Source organism: Salvelinus sp. IW2-2015, linkage group LG7, assembly GCF_002910315.2.
Source record: "Salvelinus sp. IW2-2015 linkage group LG7, ASM291031v2, whole genome shotgun sequence".
NCBI classification, from domain to species: Eukaryota; Metazoa; Chordata; class Actinopteri; order Salmoniformes; family Salmonidae; genus Salvelinus; species Salvelinus sp. IW2-2015.
In genome coordinates, this window is record NC_036847.1 from 14,878,173 (window position 1) to 14,896,816 (window position 18,644).

At 42.5% G+C, this 18,644-nt stretch overlaps 1 protein-coding gene across 3 annotated transcripts; it reads left to right on the forward strand.

The window, feature by feature from the left end:
• The first annotated feature begins 6,084 nt into the window (after positions 1-6,084).
• LOC111966463 (glutathione synthetase) lies at positions 6,085-16,612 on the forward strand. 3 transcript variants are annotated; one of them, XM_023991105.2, is made up of 12 exons: positions 6,085-6,485; positions 6,767-6,911; positions 9,819-10,040; positions 13,769-13,908; positions 14,082-14,198; positions 14,373-14,453; positions 14,641-14,718; positions 14,884-14,950; positions 15,078-15,272; positions 15,397-15,478; positions 15,585-15,774; positions 16,009-16,612. In XM_023991105.2, exons 2-12 carry the CDS (start codon positions 6,777-6,779, stop codon positions 16,130-16,132), a joined length of 1,431 nt encoding a protein of 476 aa, XP_023846873.1. In that variant the 5' UTR covers positions 6,085-6,485; positions 6,767-6,776; the 3' UTR covers positions 16,133-16,612. The 3 variants fall into 3 exon arrangements, with proteins under 3 accessions (XP_023846873.1, XP_070300558.1, XP_070300559.1); XM_070444457.1 differs by lacking the exon at positions 6,085-6,485 and adding an exon at positions 8,967-9,151 and having other exon boundaries at positions 6,823-6,911; positions 9,859-10,040; XM_070444458.1 differs by lacking the exons at positions 6,085-6,485; positions 6,767-6,911 and adding an exon at positions 9,110-9,151.
• Positions 16,613-18,644: the final 2,032 nt, after the last annotated feature.

Genomic DNA, 18,644 nt, shown 5'->3' on the forward strand with positions numbered 1-18,644 from the left:
ACGACAGTTAAAAAGTTTGGGGTCACTAAAAAATGTCCCTGTTTTTGAAAGAAAATCTATTTTTTTGTCCATTAAAATAACATCAAATTGATCAGAAATGCAGTGTAGACATTGTTAATGTTGTAAATGACTATTGTAGCTGGAAACGGCAGATTCTTTATGGAATAATCTATGTTGGGGTGGCAGCTGCAGAGATGTATTTGGATATATGAGATTTGACTTCAGAAGAGTTAATGTGTTGAGTGGTGGTGTCCTGTCCTCCCAGGCTGTTGGCATGGTGCAGGAGCAGATAGGGTCAAAGTAGAGGACTGGGGTAGTGGGTTTTTAATGAGTGTAGGGTTAGTTGGAATTATTATACTTTTTTTWAATTTATTTTTTTATAATAATTTTATTAGTATTAATGTTATTATCCAAAATATCGCTATTTCGAAAACAAGCCATTGAACGTTGGTTGCAATTTCAGTTAAATCCACCAGAAAAGACAGAACAWATAATACAACAAATATTGTGGTTAAATTCAAATATACTAAATTGATTAAAAAAACATTCTTTATCACAAAAATCTTTGTAAAATATATCATAAATAGGACTGGTGGAGTTATGTCAAACACATGCAGCTAACAAAAATATATGGAAATGTTTGCTCTACCCAAAATTACAACCAACTAATTGCAGCAATACCGCATAATTGAAGAGGCAAGTGAAAGGGGGAAAAAGTAAGGAACTTGTCTGTTGGCCCAGCATTAAAGACCAAAGTTGATTTAAAGAAAATTGTGATAAATTAAAAAGTAGACCAGTTTCATTTAAGGACCAAAAAAATGACAGCTGTGCCATATAGATTGCAAAATAGTTGTAAGAGATTTTCAATGTACTGATTCCATGGCACATGGCTTATGAACTGATACGTAAAACAATGCCAATTTCAAAACTTAGAATTGTTCAACTGTATTTAACATTCTATTGGTTGCAAGAATGTTGTATAATTATTACAATTGAAGTCGGAAGTTTACATACACTTAGGTTGCAGTCATTAAAACACGTTTTTCAACCACTCCACAAATTTCTTGTTAACCAACTATAGTTTTGGCAAGTCGATTAGGACATCTACTTTGTGCATGACACAAGTAATTTTCCAAACAATTGTTTACAGACAGATTATTTCACTTATAATTCACTGTATCACAATTCCAGTGGGTCAGAAGTTTACACACACTAAGTTGACTGTGCCTTTAAACAGCTTGGAAAATTCCAGAAAATGATGTGGCTTTAGAAGCTTCTGATAGACTAATTGACATCATTTGAGTCAGTTGGATGTGTACCTGTGGATGTATTTCAAGGCCTACCTTCAAACTCAGTGCCTCTTTGCCTGACATCATGGGAAAATCAAAAGAAGTCAGCCAAGACCTCAGGAATTGTAGACCTCCACAAGTCTGGTTCTCCTTGGGAGCAATTTCCAAACACCTGAAGGTACCACTTTCATCTGTACAAACAATAGTACGCAAGTATAAACACCATGGGACCACGTAGCCATCATACCGCTCAGGAAGGAGACGCGTTCTGTCTCCTAGAGATGAACATACTTTGGTGCGATGCGAGAAGTGCAAATCAATCCCAGAACAACAGCAAAGGACCTTGTGAAGATGCTGGAGTAAACAGGTGCAAAAGTATCTATATCCACAGTAAAACGAGTCCTATATCAACATAACCTGAAAGGCCACTCAGCAAGGAAGAAGCCACTGCTCCAAAACTGCCATAAAAAAAGCCAGACTACTGGTTTGCAACTGCACATGGGGACAAGATCATACTTTTTGGAGAAATGTCCTCTGGTCTGCTGAAACAAAAATAGAACTGTTTGGCCATAATGACCATCGTTATGTTTGGAGGAAAAAGGGGGATGCTTGCAAGCCGAAGAACACCATCCCGACCATGAAGCACGGAGGTGGCGCATCATGTTGTGGGGGTGCTTTGCTGCAGGAGGGACTGGTGCACTTCACAAAATTGATGGCATCATGAAGGCAGGAAAATTATGTGGATATATTGAAGCAACATCTCAAGACATCAGTCAGAAGTTAAAGCTTAGTCGCAAATGGGTCTTCCAAATGGACAATGACCCCAAGCATACTTCCGAAGTTGTGGTAAAATGGCTTAAGGACAACAAATTCAAGGATTTGGGTGGCCATCACAAATCCTGACTCAGTTACACCAGCTCTGTCAGGAGGAATGGGCCAAAATTCACCCAACTTATTGTGGGAAGCTTGTGGAAGGCTACTCAAAACGTTTGACCCAAGTTAAACAATTCAAAGGCAATGCTACCAATACTAATTGAGTCTTTCTTTCTTTCGGAGGAGGACCTGAGCTCTAGGACCATGCCTCAGGACTACCTGGCCTGATGACTCCTTGCTGTCCCCAGTCCGCCTGGTCGTGCTGCTGCTCCAGTTTCAACTGTTCTGCCTGCGGCTATGGAACCCTGACCTGTTCACCGGACGTGCTATCTGTCCCAGACCTGCTGTTTTCAACTCTCTAGAGACAGCAGGAGCGGTAAAGATACTCTAAATGATCGGCTATGAAAAGCCAACTGACATTTACTCCTGAGGTGCTGACCTGTTGCACCTCGAAAACCACTGTGATTATTATTATTTGACCCTGCTGGTCATCTATGAACATTTGAACATCTTGGCCATGTTTTGTTATAATCTCCACCCGGTACAGCCAGAAGAGGACTGGCCACCCCTCATAGCCTGGTTCCGCTCTAGGTTTCTTCCTAGGTTCTGTCATTCCTAGGGAGTTTTTCCTAGCCACCGTGCTTCTACACCTGCATTGCTTGCTGTTTGGGGTTTTAGGCTGGGTTTCTGTACAGCACTTTGTGACATCAGCTGATGTAAGAAGGGCTTTATAAATACATTTGATTGTATGTAAACTTCTGTTCACTGGGAATGTGATGAAAGAAATAAAAGCTGAAATAAATCATTCTCTCTACTATTATTCTGACTTTTCACATTCTTAAAATAAAGTGGTGATCCTAACTGACCTAAATGTCAGGGAAATTAAATGTCAGGGAATTTTTACTAGGATTAAATGTCAGGAATTGTGAAAAATGTATTTTGCTAAGGTGTATGTAAACTTCCGACTTCAACTGTATATATGGGGGATACAACCATCCCAGCTCTGAAAGAGCCAGGCAGGTGATTCCTATGGGTACAGGAGGGAGAAAGAGCCAGGCAGGTGATTCCTATGGGTACAGGGGGGAGAAAGAGCCAGGCAGGTGATTCCTATGGGTACAGGGGGGAGAAAGAGCCAGGCAGGTGATTCCTATGGGTACAGGYGGGYGAAAGGGCCAGGCAGGTGATTCCTACGGGTACAGGGAGGAGAAAGAGTAACGCAGTTCCCTGGTGGACTGAGTGTAGAGAAGCAGTGAAGTGTAGGAACAGGGCTTCAGAATGTTGAAAAGGTCCCATAATTACCAGCACCTGATTCAGTATAAACAAGCACAAGCAGTAGTAAGGAGGATTGTTAGGACAGCTAAGAGGGAGTATTGGCACTAGTTCTGTGGGAACATAGGCAGTACCACTCCTGTGGGAGAGGTATGGGGGATGGTTAAGAGGATCAGTGGGGTCAGATGAGATTGGGGTCTCCCTGTGCTGAAAAGTGGGGAGATTTTTGCAGTGAGAGATATGGAGAAGGCAGAGATGTTAGCCTAGGCATTTGTTAAGCTGCACATCTCAAATAATCTGACAGAAGAGGGTCAGAGGAGAACATCCGGTGGTCCTGGATCAGAGAGAGATGGTGGGGGATGCATTGAATGGCCCTTTTATGTTGGCTGAGATGAAGAGAGCATTAGCTAAAGCTGAGGTAACATCTCCTGGGAAGGATGAGACGTGTTACATCATGATGGCTCATCTCAGTGACACTGCAATGGGCAAAGTATTGGGCCTTTACAATAAGGTGTGGCAGGAAGGGAAACTGCCTGGAAGTTGGAAGCAGGTTGTAGTGGTGTCGATACGGAAACCAGGGAAAGACCTTACTAGTCCTTCAAGCTATAGGCTGACAGCGTTGACATCTCATGTATGTAAACCTATGGAAAGGATGATAACGAAAAGGCTGACTTACTTTCTGGAGAGTAAGAGACTTACTTTCTGGAGAGGACTAATGTCACCAGATCAAAGTGGGTTCAGGAAAGGCAGGGGAACTATGGATCCTGTGCTGTGCCTTGAGTCAGTCATATGGAAGGCAAATAAGGAGGTGGTGGTGGTAGTCATTTTCTTTGATGTAGAGAAGGCTTATGATATGATGCGGAAGGAAGGCCTACTTATCAAGCTGGATAACATGGGGGTTGGAGGAAGGGATTTTGACTGGATAATGGATTTTCTTTTTGGGTGATCAATACAAGTGAGGGTGGGGAGCTCTATGTCACAAAGCTATGAGGTAGATAATGGTACCCCCCAGGGAAGTGTCATTCATCCTTTGTTGTTCTCCATTATGATTGACGATGATTTATTCTCCCAGGTGAGACCTAATATTGGGAGGTCATTGTTTGCGGATGATGGGGCGCTGTGGGTAGAGAGGGACAAATGTTACCCATACAGCCAGAAGAGTTCATGTAGCGATTAGTAAAGTTGAGCAGTGGTCCCTCAGGTGGYGCTTCAAGTTTTCAGTTGAGAAAATACAGACTGTGTTTTTTCTAGAAGGAAGGTTGGGGAGGAAATATACTTGAAGCTGTATGGAAGGAATCTGGAGAGGGTGGGAGGGTTTTAGGTTCCTGGGGGTCTGGTTTGACACTCGAATGASACGGGCGGAGCATATTAACAGAGTAGTTGTCAAAGGAAAGAAAATATTGAATGTGATGCGWTGCTTGTCAGGAATGGAGTGAAAATAGAATGGTAGAATGGTGTTGAAAATGCTATATATAGCACTGTTAAGGTCAACACTGGATTATGGAAGTATAGCATATGGATCAGCCGCTCAGACGTCTTTAAAAAAGCCCAAGCCCTAAGAATATGTTGTGGAGCCCTTAGGACTGCCCCGGTAGCAGCGATCCTGGAAGAGATGCTGTTAAAGTTAAGAAGAAAACAGCTAGCCATGACATATTGGGTAAATCTACAATGACATACAGTTATGCACCCTACAAAAATGGTACTCCTAGAGTGCTGGGAACATGAACAAAATCTTAATACAAGCTTTGGGTGGATAGGCAATGGCATGGCAAGAGAGATGGTGTTGTTTGGGAGGGAGTTTAGCCCCTCTGTGGTTCGTCCTGTTATCCCACCTTGGTTTCTCCCTCAGCCAGTGATCTAGGGTTGCTTGAGAGGGTATGAGATGTTGAGGAAGGAGTAGATTCAGTTGTAAGTGAACATTTAAGAACACAGTACTATGCTTTCTTGAATATATTCACAAATGGATCTAAGGACCCTAAAACAGGGAGGACCGGTGCAGCTTTTAGTATTCCTGAGTTTAAGGTGGCAGTGACAAAAAGAGCCACGGATCATTTATCTGTTTACACAATGGAGTTGTTGGCCATACTATTGGCTGCAGAGTGGGTGGAGGAGGTGAGGCCAGAGGTGAGGCCATCTGCTCTGACTCTTGTGCAGCACTGATGAGCTTAAATACATTTGTGTCACAGAGCAGACATTATGTATTGTATGGGGTTTTGCAGTGCTTGTATAGGGTGAGACAGGGGGGTATTTGTGATGTTCCTCTGGTTACCAGCTCATGTGGGAGTAGAGGGGAATGAGGAGGTGGATGTTATCACCAATTAGGCTCTTAAACATCCTAATGGTGAGATGGAATTGTCAAGCAGTAAAGCCAAGGGGTCAATAAGAACAGTGGTTAAAAACAAATGGCAAGAGTTGTGGAACAGGGAGAGAAAGGGAAGACACCTGTATAAGATCCAGGAAAAGGTGGGGGCAGGGAGGTCCTCAGACTGAGAGAGAAGGGAGGAAAGTGTAATCACAAGGCTCAATAGTACATTGAAATTGGTGGGGAAACATCTGACTGGGAGGTGTGATCATTGTCAGGAGGAGATGGAAACAGTGGAATATGTTTCTATTTCAGTGCCAGAAATATGGGAGGGAAAGGGAGCGATTGTTATTAGATTTTAGGAGTAATAGGGTTGAAGAGCCAGGATTAATTGAATTGCTGGATAAATCTTCAGGGGATATTGTATTGAATTATGTATTTCGTTTCCTTAAGGAGACGAAAATATTGGGCAGGATTTAGACCTTCGCTATCGCTGGTCCACACTCCAGTCCAGTTGYTGGCGGTAATGCGCCTTAGTTGGTTGCCAACTGCCATATAAAATCCACAGAAGAATACGTTTTCACGGTAGTGAGCTTTGAAGAGAGAGGAAAAGGCGTAGTCTTTGGTTTGCCCCCAAGTCCATGTTTATCCGTGGTGTTCATTCTTGAAGGGAAAAACATCTGGTTTTTTTGGTGGGGGGGTTGCCATTCCAGAGCACATCATCTGAGCATAATCGGCGTATAGAAGGACAGGTTTGTCATTTAACATGTGGTGGTGCATTTACGTTGATAGCAAGCCAAAGTGTATGTGTATGCTGCTGGTAGCTAACGTTAACTAGCTAGCTACAGTATCTTGCTAACTTTAGTATGTAACGTTACATCTCTGTATTAGCCCAATATCCCGACACAATCAGAATCCAGTTGCGGTCGAAGCTAATCTCAATGGGGATCCCTGTCTAAATAAAGGTTAAATCAATCATCTGCTTTGTCATGGTGACAATGCAAATACGTTATGTTGGTCTCACCTTGCACAGGTGAACTYCAATGGCTGCCAACGGGATACCAGAGGATGTGTTAATGGATAATGATCTTATAAAGGACTTAGTGGATGTGGCAAAAGACTCAGCCCTTCTAAATGGAGTGTTGATGCGGACTAAAGAGACACCCAACTCATCAGAGGTAAACCTTTTTCTGCTTGATTAGGCTAAACCTTTTAGACACACTGAACTGTTGTTTGATAACTATAGAATTTTCTACTATTAGATGGCGAAAATCACCTGTCTGGGTTAATTTAATTCAAAGGAGAAGTGGGAGAAGGAGGAACTGGGCAGCCATTGGAACTATACTGTTCAAAAAATGGCGTTTGTAATGACCAGCCATGCCAGGAATTCTCTCTTTTGAGCCTGTGTTGTCTGACTGGATTTGTGGAAATCCAGGGGTGCGACTTTCACCGCGGACGGGGGGACATGTTTTATCATTGGAATGAATGTGATACAAAACGAGGCAGCGGTGTGCTTTAGGAACATGCGGACGCCTCCGAGTGGTCGGGTAGACTGTTTGGCGTGGTTATCTGACTGGTTTTAGATGTGTCCCCCGCTCCACTTCTAAAACTAAAGTTGTGCACCTGTGGGAATGTATTKTGTCTCAGTGGTCATGTTACATGTTTTTCTGTTTATTTTTCACTATACCAAGTATCTAATCTACCATCTTAAATGTTCAGAGAACAGAATGCCAAGACATTTAATGCAATTCAATTGCTTACCTGTACTTTGTACATGTCAATCTGTTGTGATAATCAGAGAAATCCCAATAACATCAAGTTCGTAAATTCATTCTAGATTGCGCTCTGGTCGTTTGTAAATTCAGGGTGTTGTCAGAGTGTCCTTTCGTAAATTCAGAGCGTTAAACTCTCGACCGAGGAGTAGGTTTGATCCTAGCGTTCTGACCTCGGCGGCAATCAAGCACTGGGGCTAGGACTTTCCAGGTACCTCACGATCATGATATATAGGGCTCCCGAGTGGCGCAGCGGTSTAAGGCACTGCATCTCAGTGCTAGAGGCGTCACTACAGACACCCTGYTTCAAATCCAGGCTGTATCACTACCGGCTGTGATTGGGAGTCCCATAGGGTGGCGCACAATTGGCCCTGCGTCGTCCGGGTTTGGCCGGTTTATGTCGTCATTGTAAATAAGAATTTGTTTTTAACTGTTATGCCTAGTTAAATAAAGGTTACATTTTTTATATATAAAAAAGTTTGGACACACACCTACTCATTCCAGGGTTTTTTGTTTATTTTTACTTTTATCTACATCTACATTGTAGAATAATAGTGAAGACATCAAAACTATGAAATAGTTTGCACACTCTTGGCATTCTCTCAACCAGCTTCATGAGGTAGTCACCTGGAATGCATTTCAATTAACAGGTGTGCATTAAAAGTTAATTTGTGGAATTTCTTTCCTCAATGTGTTTGAGCCAATCAGTTGTGTTGTGACAAGGTAGGGGGTGTATACAGAAGATAGCCCTATTTGGTAAAAGACCATGTCCATATTATGGCAAGAACAGRTAAAATAAGCAAAGAGAAACGACAGTCCATTAAGACATGAAGGTCAGTCAATACGGAAAATCTGAAGAACTTTGAAAGTTCCTTCAGGTGCAGTCGCAAAAACCTTCAAGCGCTATGATGAAACTGGCTCTCATGACGACCGCCACAGGAATGGAAGACCCAGAGTTACCTCTACTGTAGATGATAAGTTCATTAGAGTTACCAGCCTCAGGAATTGCAGCCCAAATAAATGCTTCACACAGTTCAAGTAACAGACATGTCTCAACATCAACTGTTCAGATGAGACTGTGTGAATCAGGCCTTCATGGTCGAATTGCTGCAAAGAAACCACTAATAAAGGACACCAATAAGAAGAAGAGACTTGCTTGGGCCAAGAAACACAAGCAATGGCCATTAGACTGGTGGAAATCTGTCTTTTTCTCTGAGTCCAAATGTGCGTGTCTTTGTGAGACGCAGAGTAGGTGAACAGATGTTATCCGCATGTGTGGTTCCCACCGTAAAGCATGGAGAAGGAGGTGTTATGGTGTGGGCGTGCTTTGCTGCTGACACTGTCTGTGATTTATTWAGAATTCAAGGCACACTTAACCAGCATGGCTACCACAGCATTCTGCAGCAATACATCATCCCATCTGGTTTGTGCTCAGTGGGACTATAATTTGTTTTTCAACAGGACAATGACCAAACACACCTCCAGGCTGTGTAAGGGCTATTTGACCAAGAAGGAGAGTGATGGAGTGCTGCATCAGATGACCTGGCCACCACAATCACCCGACCTCAACCCAATTGAGATAGTTTGGGATGAGTTGGCATCCAACAAGTGCTCAGCATATGTGGAAGACTGGAAAATCATTCCAGGTAATGCTGGTTGAGAGAATGCCAAGAGTGTGCAAACTGTCAAGGCAAACGGTGGCTACTTTGAAGAATCTCAAATATAAAAAAATATTTAGTTTAACACTTTCTTGGTTACTACACGTGTTATTTCATAGTTTTGATGTCTTCACTATTATTCTACAATGTAGAAAATAGTACAAATAAAAACCCTTGAATTAGTAGGTGTGTCCTAACTTTTGACTGGTAKTGTATATGGCTATTCTCACGATTCTATATGTTTTCTGAATTGATACTGTGATGTTATAGCAATTTGATGTTCCAAACATTGCTCAGTATATATATCTGCAGCAGAGTTTTTGATCCGTCTTGGAAATTGTGCTGAAAACATCCAAAATAATATAAGCGTGCTCTCTTTTGTGTCTGGAAGAAGCTTTAACACCTCACTTTGAACATTTTACTCGCCCTAGCAGAGCTGGTTAGGCTGCTTTCGTGTTATCTAGAGCGTTGGTGACTAACTGGGTTACTGGCAACAATTGAAATCAGTTTCTTTGCCAATGTTTACATATCTGCCATAACAAGAGTTTAGGGRATTCACAAACTCCTCAATTATTCTGCACTCTGCCACTCTCAAATCAGAGTAGATTGCCATGGGGAATTTACAAAGGCACCCTTATTGTGTGTTTGGTTTCAGGTGGTGACCTATGCACCGTTCACACTTTTCCCCTCACCAGTGCCCAAGGCTGCCTTCCACCAGGCTCTAGCAGTACAAACGCACTACAACCGACTGGTGGACAAGATCAGCCAGGACTCAAGCTTCCTGGAGGAGGCTCTAGCCAGCACCATCAAAGTGGATGATTTCACTGGGAGGTTGTTCAATATATACAGACATGTTTTACGGGAAGGCAAGACCCAGGTAGGGTATTATTGCTTTCTAACAAATCAAATGTTATTAGTCACATTTTTTGCAGGTGTTGTGAAATGCTTGTGTTCGTAGCTCCAACAGTGCAGTAATATCTAACAATACACACATCTAAAAGTAAAATAATGGAATAAAAAAATATATAAATATTAGGATGAGTGGCATTGACTAAAATACAGTAGAATAGAATACAGTATATACATGAGATCAGATTTTATTGGTCATACACATGGTTAGCAGATGTTAATGCGAGTGTAGCGAAATGCTTGTGCTTCTAGTTCCAACAGTGCAGTAATATCTAACAATTCTACAACAACTACCTAATACACACATCTAAAGGGATGGAATAAGAATATGTCCATATAAATATATGGATGAGCGATGGCCGAGCGGTGCAGCGATGCAGTAGATGGTATAAAATACAGTATATACATAGGAGATGAGTAATGTAAGATATGTAAACATTATTAAAGGACTAGTGATCCATTTATTAAAGTGGCCAATGCTTTTGAGTCTTTATGTAGGCAGCAGCCTCTGTGTTAGTGACGGCTGTTTAACAGTCTGATGGCCTTGAGACAGAAGCTGTTTTTCAGTCTCGGTCCCAGCTTTGATGCACGTCTACTGACCTTGCCTTCTGGATTATAGCGGTGTGAACAGACCTTGGCTCGGGTGGTTGATGTCCTTGATGATCTTTTTGGCAGGCAGTGTGCCACCGGTTATGTGTTGGGCAGACCACACCACCCTCTGGAGAGCCCGGTTGCGGGCGGTGCAGTTGCCGTACTGCACCGCCCGCAATGCAGCCCGACAAGGCGTGGATGCAGCCCGACAAGCTGCTCTCAATTGTGCATCTGTAAAAGCTTGTGTGGGTCGTAGGGGCCAAGCCAAAATTTCATCAGCTTCCTGAGGTTGAAGAGGCGCTGAACCATTTCAGATTGTCAGTGATGTGTACGCCAAGGAACTTGAATCTTTCCACTAGAGGTCGACCGATTATGATTTTTCAACGCCGATACCGATTATTGGAGAACCCAAAAAAGCCGATACCGATTAATCGGCCGATTTTTTTTAAAATTTATTTTTAATAATGACAATTACAAAAATACTGAATGAACACCTATTTTAACTTAATATAATACATCAATAAAATCAATTTAGCCTCAAATAAATAATGAAACATGTTCAATTTGGTTTAAATAATGCAAAAACAAAGTGTTGGAGAAGAAAGTAAAAGTGCAATATGTGCCATGTAAGAAAGCTAACGTTTAAGTTCCTTGCATTTACATTTACATTTAAGTCATTTAGCAGACGCTCTTATCCAGAGCGACTTACAAGTTGGTGCATTCACCTTATGATATCCAGTGGAACAACCACTTTACAATAGTGCATCTAACTCTTTTAAGGGGGGGGGGGGGTTAGAAGGATTACTTTATCCTATCCTAGGTATTCCTTAAAGAGGTGGTGTTTCYGGTGTTTCCGGAAGGTGGTGATTGACTCCGCTGACCTGGCGTCGTGGGGGAGTTTGTTCCACCATTGGGGTGCCAGAGCAGCGAACAGTTTTGACTGGGTTGAGCGGGAGCTGTACTTCCTCAGAGGTAGGGAGGCGAGCAGGCCAGAGGTGGATGAACGCAGTGCCCTTGTTTGGGTGTAGGGCCTGATCAGAGCCTGAAGGTACGGAGGTGCCGTTCCCCTCACAGCTCCGTAGGCAAGCACCATGGTAACTAGTCCTAGACCTTGCTCAGATCATGAGAACATATGAAAGCTGGTGGTTCCTTTTAACATGAGTCTTCAATATTCCCAGGTAAGAAGTTTTTGGTTGTAGTTATTATTGGAATTATAGGACTATTTCTCTCTATACAATTTGTATTTCATATCTTTGACTATTGGATGTTCTTATAGGCACTTTAGTATTGCCAGTGTAACAGTATAGCTTCCATCCCTCTCCTCGCTCCTACCTGGGCTCGAACCAGGAACACAACGACAACATCCACCCTCGAAGCAGCGTTACCCATGCAGAGCAAGGGGAATAACTACTCCAAGTCTCAGAGCAAGTGACATTTGAAACGCTATTAGTGCGCACCCAGCTAACTAGCTAGCCATTTCACATCGGTTACACCAGCCTAATCTTGGGAGTTGATAGGCTTGAAGCACAGGGAAGAGCTTCTGGCAAAACGCAGGAAAGTGCTGTTTGAATGAATGCTTACGAGCCTGCTGCTGCCTACCACCGCTCAGTCAGACTGCTCTATCAAATCATAGACTTAGTTATAACATAATAAAACACAGAAATACGAGCCTTAGGTCATTAATATGGTAGAATCCGGAAACTATCATCTCGAAAACAAGACGTTTATTCTTTCAGTGAAATACGGAACCGTTCCGTATTTTATTTAACGGGTGGCATCCATAAGTCTAAATATTCCTGTTACATTGCACAACCTTCATTGTTATGTCATAATTACGTAAAATTCTGGCAAATTATTTCGCAATGAGCCAGGTGTCTCAAACTGTTGCATATACTCTGACTCTGCGTGCAATGAACGCAAGAGAAGTGACACAATTTCACCTGGTTAATATTGCCTGCTAACCTGCATTTCTTTTAGCTAAATATGCAGGTTTAAAAATATATACTTCTGTGTATTGATTTTAAGAAAGGCATTGATGTTTATGGTTAGGTACACGTTGGAGCAATGACAGTCCTTTTTCGCGAATGCGCACTGCATCGATTATATGCAACGCAGGACACGCTAGATAAACTAGTAATATCCTCAACCATGTGTAGTTAACTAGTGATTATGATTGATTGTTTTTTCTAAGATAAGTTTAATGCTAGCTAGCAACTTACCTTGGCTTCTACTGCATTCGCGTAACAGGCAGGCTCCTCGTGGAGTGCAATGTAATCAGGTGGTTAGAGCGTTGGACTAGTTAACTGTAAGGTTGCAAGATTGAATCCCCCGAGCTGACAAGGTAAAAATCTGTCGTTCTGCCCCTGAACGAGGCAGTTAACCCACCGTTCCTAGGCCGTCATTGAAAATAAGAATGTGTTCTTAGCTGACTTGCCTAGTTAAATAAAGATTAAATAAAGGTGTTAAAAAAAAAATACATTTTTTTTTTTTTTATTGGCCAAATCGGTGTCCAAGAATACAGATTTCCGATTGTTATGAAAACTTAATCTGCCTTAATTAATCGGCCATTCCAATTAATCGGTCGACCTCTACTTTCCACCTTCTCCACTGCATTCTCGTCGATGTGGATAGTGGCGTGCTCCCGCTTCTCTTTCGTGAAGTCCATAATCAGATCCTTCGTTTTGTTGAGGGACAAGTTATTTTCCTGGCACCACTTCGCCAGGGCCCTCACCTCCTCCCTGTAGTCTGTCTCGTCGTTGTTGGTAATCAGGCCTACTACTGTTGTCAACTGCAAACTTGATGATTGAGTTGGAGGCGTGCGTGCCATGCAGTCATGGGTGAACAGGGAGTACAGGAGGGGGCTGAGCATGCACCCTTGTGGTGCCCCTGTGTTGAGGATCAGTGAAGTCCAGGACCCAGTTGCACAGGGCAGGGTTCAGACCCAGGGCCCTGAGCTTAATGATGAGCTTGGAGGGTACTATGGTGTTGAAGGCTGAGCAATATCAGATGCTATGTTTGAATGCATTTCAAGTTGCAACAATCAAATACGTTTAGGATGAGGTCAAAGACCTTGCTCATGCTCATTTATTCATTGTACATTTCCAGTCCATAGTTTTGGGTCTGAATCGCTCAGACTACATGCTGGACCAGAATGGGGATGGGAGTGCCTCCCTGAAGCAGATCGAGATCAACACCATTGCTGCCAGTTTTGGTGGTCTTGCCTCACACACGCCAAATGTCCACCGGTATGTGAACCACAACAATACTGCCGGTTTTCCCTGCTGAAGGTTTTTATTCTCCTGCTGTAAAAGATACGGGAGGATGGGAAAGGGAATTGGAGAAGTATGTCTGGTTTGAAGAAAAAGTTGTAAACAATTGAATGCCCTGTGAATGACCCTGTCTATGTCTGCATCAATAGACACATCCTGAAGGTGGCTGGTCGGTTGGAGGATAGCAAGCGTATCCTAGACAATAACCCGTCTGCAGGTCTGGCAAAGGGCTTAGCTACGGCCTGGGACCTCTACGGCTCAGAAAGGTGGGTTTCTTGGTTAGGATTCAGATGTGTGAATGCGTTTGAGATCTGTCAGTTTGTACAAAGAACAAAAGAGGATACAGAAAACTAGGACGTTTTGTTGGTTGTCTGTCAGTAACAGAACACAAAGTAGATACCACTGCTGAGCGTTTAATATGGGTCATTCTGTCATTAAAGGGCAGTAGTCTTGTATCTGGTTGAAGAGCTCCAAAGAAACATCTTCGACCATCGATATGTGGAGAATGAGCTATGGAAGAGGTAAGGCCTAGGTGCTTGGTCAAACGCATCATAATCAACTCTGACGCAATCATCTGATTTTTATCCTGTTGATGATGCTGTGATGGAGCCTCCTAATGCCACTTTTGTAGCCATGGTAGACAAATGTAGTTGACTACCATTGGTATATCAAAACGGCGCGACATAAAATATTTCTGCTTGTTTTCAGAAATATTCCTGTTATACGAAGACAGTTTGAAGATGTAGCTAAGACGGGATTCCTTGATCAGGATAAGAGGCTGTTTGTGTAAGTGTTACTTTCTTTTAAAAAATGTATTACAGTCATTTGCGTGCTCAACATATACTCATGTTTTGATTTTGCAACATCTGTTACTGATAAGGCTGTTGAACATTGCCTTACTTTCAATGTAATGCCATGCTCATTGTTTCATTTAAAACCATTTTGTTGCAGAGATGGACGGGAGGTTGCTATTGTATATTTCCGCAATGGGTACATGCCACAGAACTACACAGAACAGGTTTGAACACAAGCATCTTCATTTCTTTCTTTCRGTTCTCAGAGCTTTGCTGGGGTTGTCAAATCTGTCATCGTGAAACTGATGCAATCACTTATTATCATGACAATGTGTATGATTTTTTTTGTAGAACTGGGAGGCTCGTCTCATGATGGAACGCTCTATGGCTGTGAAGTGTCCAGATATCAGTACCCACCTGGCTGGCACCAAGAAGGTCCAACAGGAACTGGCCAGACCGGGTGTTCTGGAGAGGTTCTTTCCTGGTGAACCTGATGTTGTGGATCAGATCCGGGCAACCTTTGCTGGGCTGTATACTCTAGACATGGTAAGAACAAAACCGGGCTCTTTTGGACTCTTGACAATGTTTACTTACATACCTCTTTCTTTATAAAGCCTTTCCTAGCAGTTTGCTTTTCTGCTTCAACTTTCTTATTCAATCTTACTAACAGGGACCAGAAGGTGACAAGACTGTGGCTATGGCTTTGGCAAAACCAGACCAGTTTGTCTTGAAGCCACAGAGGGAAGGTGGGGGTAAGAGGACCTCAGCTCTTTACTTCACATCTCTTGTGACCCTGACCTCTAACCTTGTCATGCTCTGGCCTGTCTGCTAAAGTGTAGATTTCCTCTACTCCTGTAGGCAACAACCTCTATGGAGCTGAGATCTGTCAGGTACTGGAGGGTGTGAAGCAGAGCACAGAGAGGATGGCCTATATTCTGATGGACAAGGTTCAGCCCCGCCCTGTACACAACTACCTCCTTAGACTGGGGACGCCACTCAAACTCAGCACCTGCCTAAGTGAGCTGGGTGTCTTTGGGGCCTACGTCAGGTACAGTCAAAGACCCTTCTGTATACATTCCTGTCATGACAACTTTATAGAAATTGTATATGTGAGTTGGAATGAAGTATACTGTAATTGGAGGTGGTATACATTTTGGCCCACTGAAAACTATTGTGTCAAGATGTGGTGATAACAATGTACTCCTGCAGAGTAATGAAGATGCCTTRTGTCTCCTCTCTGAATGGTTGTGTGTGTGTCCTCATGATTTCTGTGTCCACACAGGCATGGGCAAGACATGGTGCTGAATGAGTGTGTTGGACATCTGCTGAGGACCAAGAGTGATGAACACTCTGATGGAGGTGTGGCTTCTGGAGTGGCAGTGCTAGACAATCCACTCCTCGTCTGACCGACACTGCCCTCTGTCACATTAATAGTGAAACTGCACAAAGATGGTAATAAGAAAAGTTAAACACACAAGTGCTCTTCTTTGACTGCAGAGAAAATTGCTGCTCCCCATCTATTTTAGATGTTTATTTTATACTTTTACAGTAGAATCAAATGTGTGCTCTTAGAGCCTGWGCAGATCAGGAATGAGCCTGATGGACGAAGAACAGCTGTGTGRGGACACTATGAAGTCTTACTGCCACAATACATTTCTYTCACTGCTCGGTAGACTTAAACAGAGCCAAGAAATGAATGGAAACAGAAAATACAGAACTCTGATTATTTCACACCAAAAACTGTAGTATTCCAGATATTGAAATGGAGAAACTGTTTTAATCAGGAAAGAAGAGAACCATTGCGAGGTAATATCCCTAGAGTAAATAATAGTATAAAGATAAATAGATTYTGGGAATAATAGTAATAAATTGTTTTATGACTTTCAGCCTTTAGTTTTTTTTTTGTATTTATTTTCATATGCATTCATAATATACTGATGGGATTTGATGCAGTGGGTTACTATATTGGCATTAGACAGATGGATAAAGGTATCTGACAGATATAATTCAGTTCCATTTTATGAACACCAGATGGGACATGGAAAAAATAATATATGTGATTTGCATATTCATGGGGGTGTTACTTACTGTGGCTCAGTTGGTAAAGTATGGCGATTGCAACACCAGTACAGTAGGTTAGATTCCCAGGACCACCCGTATGTAAAATGCAAGCACACATGACTAAGTAGCCATGGATAAAAGCGTCTGCTAAATGGCATATATTATTACCTAAGCTGTAAAGGTTATGGCCCAGGTACATCATCATTTTGCATTTGAAAAATTGGATGTCATGACATACAGTAAACAAGTCAAACTGCTGCTTGTATGGCAGAGCTAAGGTATTCATAGACCAAAACCTTAAGAGCAAGTGTCTACCATGGATTCAGTAGCTTGCTCAACCGTTCACTGAGGATTATATAACACATCTGCCATTAAGAGGACATCTTTACTTTGGGAGAAATGGATTGATGTTCATGTGTTTCCTACTTTATACCTGTACCTAGATAAAAAAAAATCATAAAAAAAAATCATAGAACTGCTATGGTGGCTCAGTTGGTAGTGCATGGACCTTGCGATGCCAGATTTGATTCCCATGGGGGACCAGTACGAACAAATATGAACATGTATGCACTCATTACTGTAACTAGCTCTGGATAAGAGCATCTGCTAAATGACATGTCAAATTCATTTTTTTTCCATATTTTAAACGAGGGGATACAAAGAACAAACAGTCACAGATAAAACTCTAGAATAACATTTGACTTTTCTCCAGCTCGTACACTTTAACACAGTGGGGGGGGTCCAGATCTAAATKTTTTCAGGGTACATACATCTACCCCTGTGCCAAATTTGGTGCTTTTATGCACAGTCCAGTCAAATTTTGCAGCTCAACCATCCCACTAACATCTTGAACACAGGTGAACTGCAATGGCTACCAGTCCGAGTGGGGTTCCAGAAGAGGTGTTGCTGAACACTGAACTTATAAAGGACTTAGTGGAAGAAGCTAAAGACTTTGCCCTTCAAAAMGGAGTCTTGATAAGGACTAAAGAGACCCCCAACTCATCTGAGGGAAAGAGGGCATCCCCTACTATAGATAGATCAATCTTTTTTTAATAAAAACCTATACAGTGGGGCAAAAAAGTATTTAGTCAGCCACCAATGGTGCAAGTTCTCCCACTTAAAAAGATGAGAGGCCTGTAATTTTCATCATAGGTACACTTCAACTATGACAGACAAAATGAGAAAAAAAAATCCAGAAAAACCATCGTGGATTTTTAATGAATTTATTTGCAAATTATGGTGGAAAATAAGTATTTGGTCACCTACAACAAGCAAGATTTCTGGCTCTCACAGACCTGTAACTTCTTCTTTAAGAGGCTCCTCTGTCCTCCACTGTTACCTGTATTAATGGCACCTGTTTGAACTTGTTATCAGTATAAAGACACCTGTCCACAACCTCAAACAGTCACACTCATGTTAGTGATGGCTGTTTAACAGTCTGATGGCCTTGAGATAGAAGCTGTTTTTCAATCTCTCGGCCAGCTTTGATGCACCTGTACTGACCTCGCCTTCTGGATGATAGCGGGGTGAACAGGCAGTGGCTCGGGTGGTTGTTTTTCCTTGATGATCTTCTTGCCTTCCTTTGACATTGGGTGATGTAGGTGTCCTGGAGGCAGTAGTTTGCCCACGGTGATGCGTTGTGCAGACCTCACTACCCTCTGGAGAGCCTTGCGGTTGTGGGCGGTGCAGTTGCCGTATCAGGCGGTGATACAGCCCGACAAGATGCTCTCGTTGTGCATCTGTAAAAGTTTGAGTGTTTTTGGTGACAAGCCAAATTTCTTCAGCCTCCTGAGGTTGAAGAGGCGCTGTTGCGCCTTCTTCACCACACTGTTGTGTGGGTGGACCATTTCAGTTTGT

Coding starts and splice junctions, on each gene's coding strand:
- LOC111966463 (XM_070444457.1), top strand. CDS start 8,971: ATGACCAAACACACCTCCAGGCTGTGTAAGGGCTATTTGACCAAGAAG. Junction 10,041..13,768: donor TACGGGAAGGCAAGACCCAG/GTAGGGTATTAT, acceptor GTACATTTCCAG/TCCATAGTTTTGGGTCTGAA. Junction 14,719..14,883: donor CAGGATAAGAGGCTGTTTGT/GTAAGTGTTACT, acceptor ATTTTGTTGCAG/AGATGGACGGGAGGTTGCTA.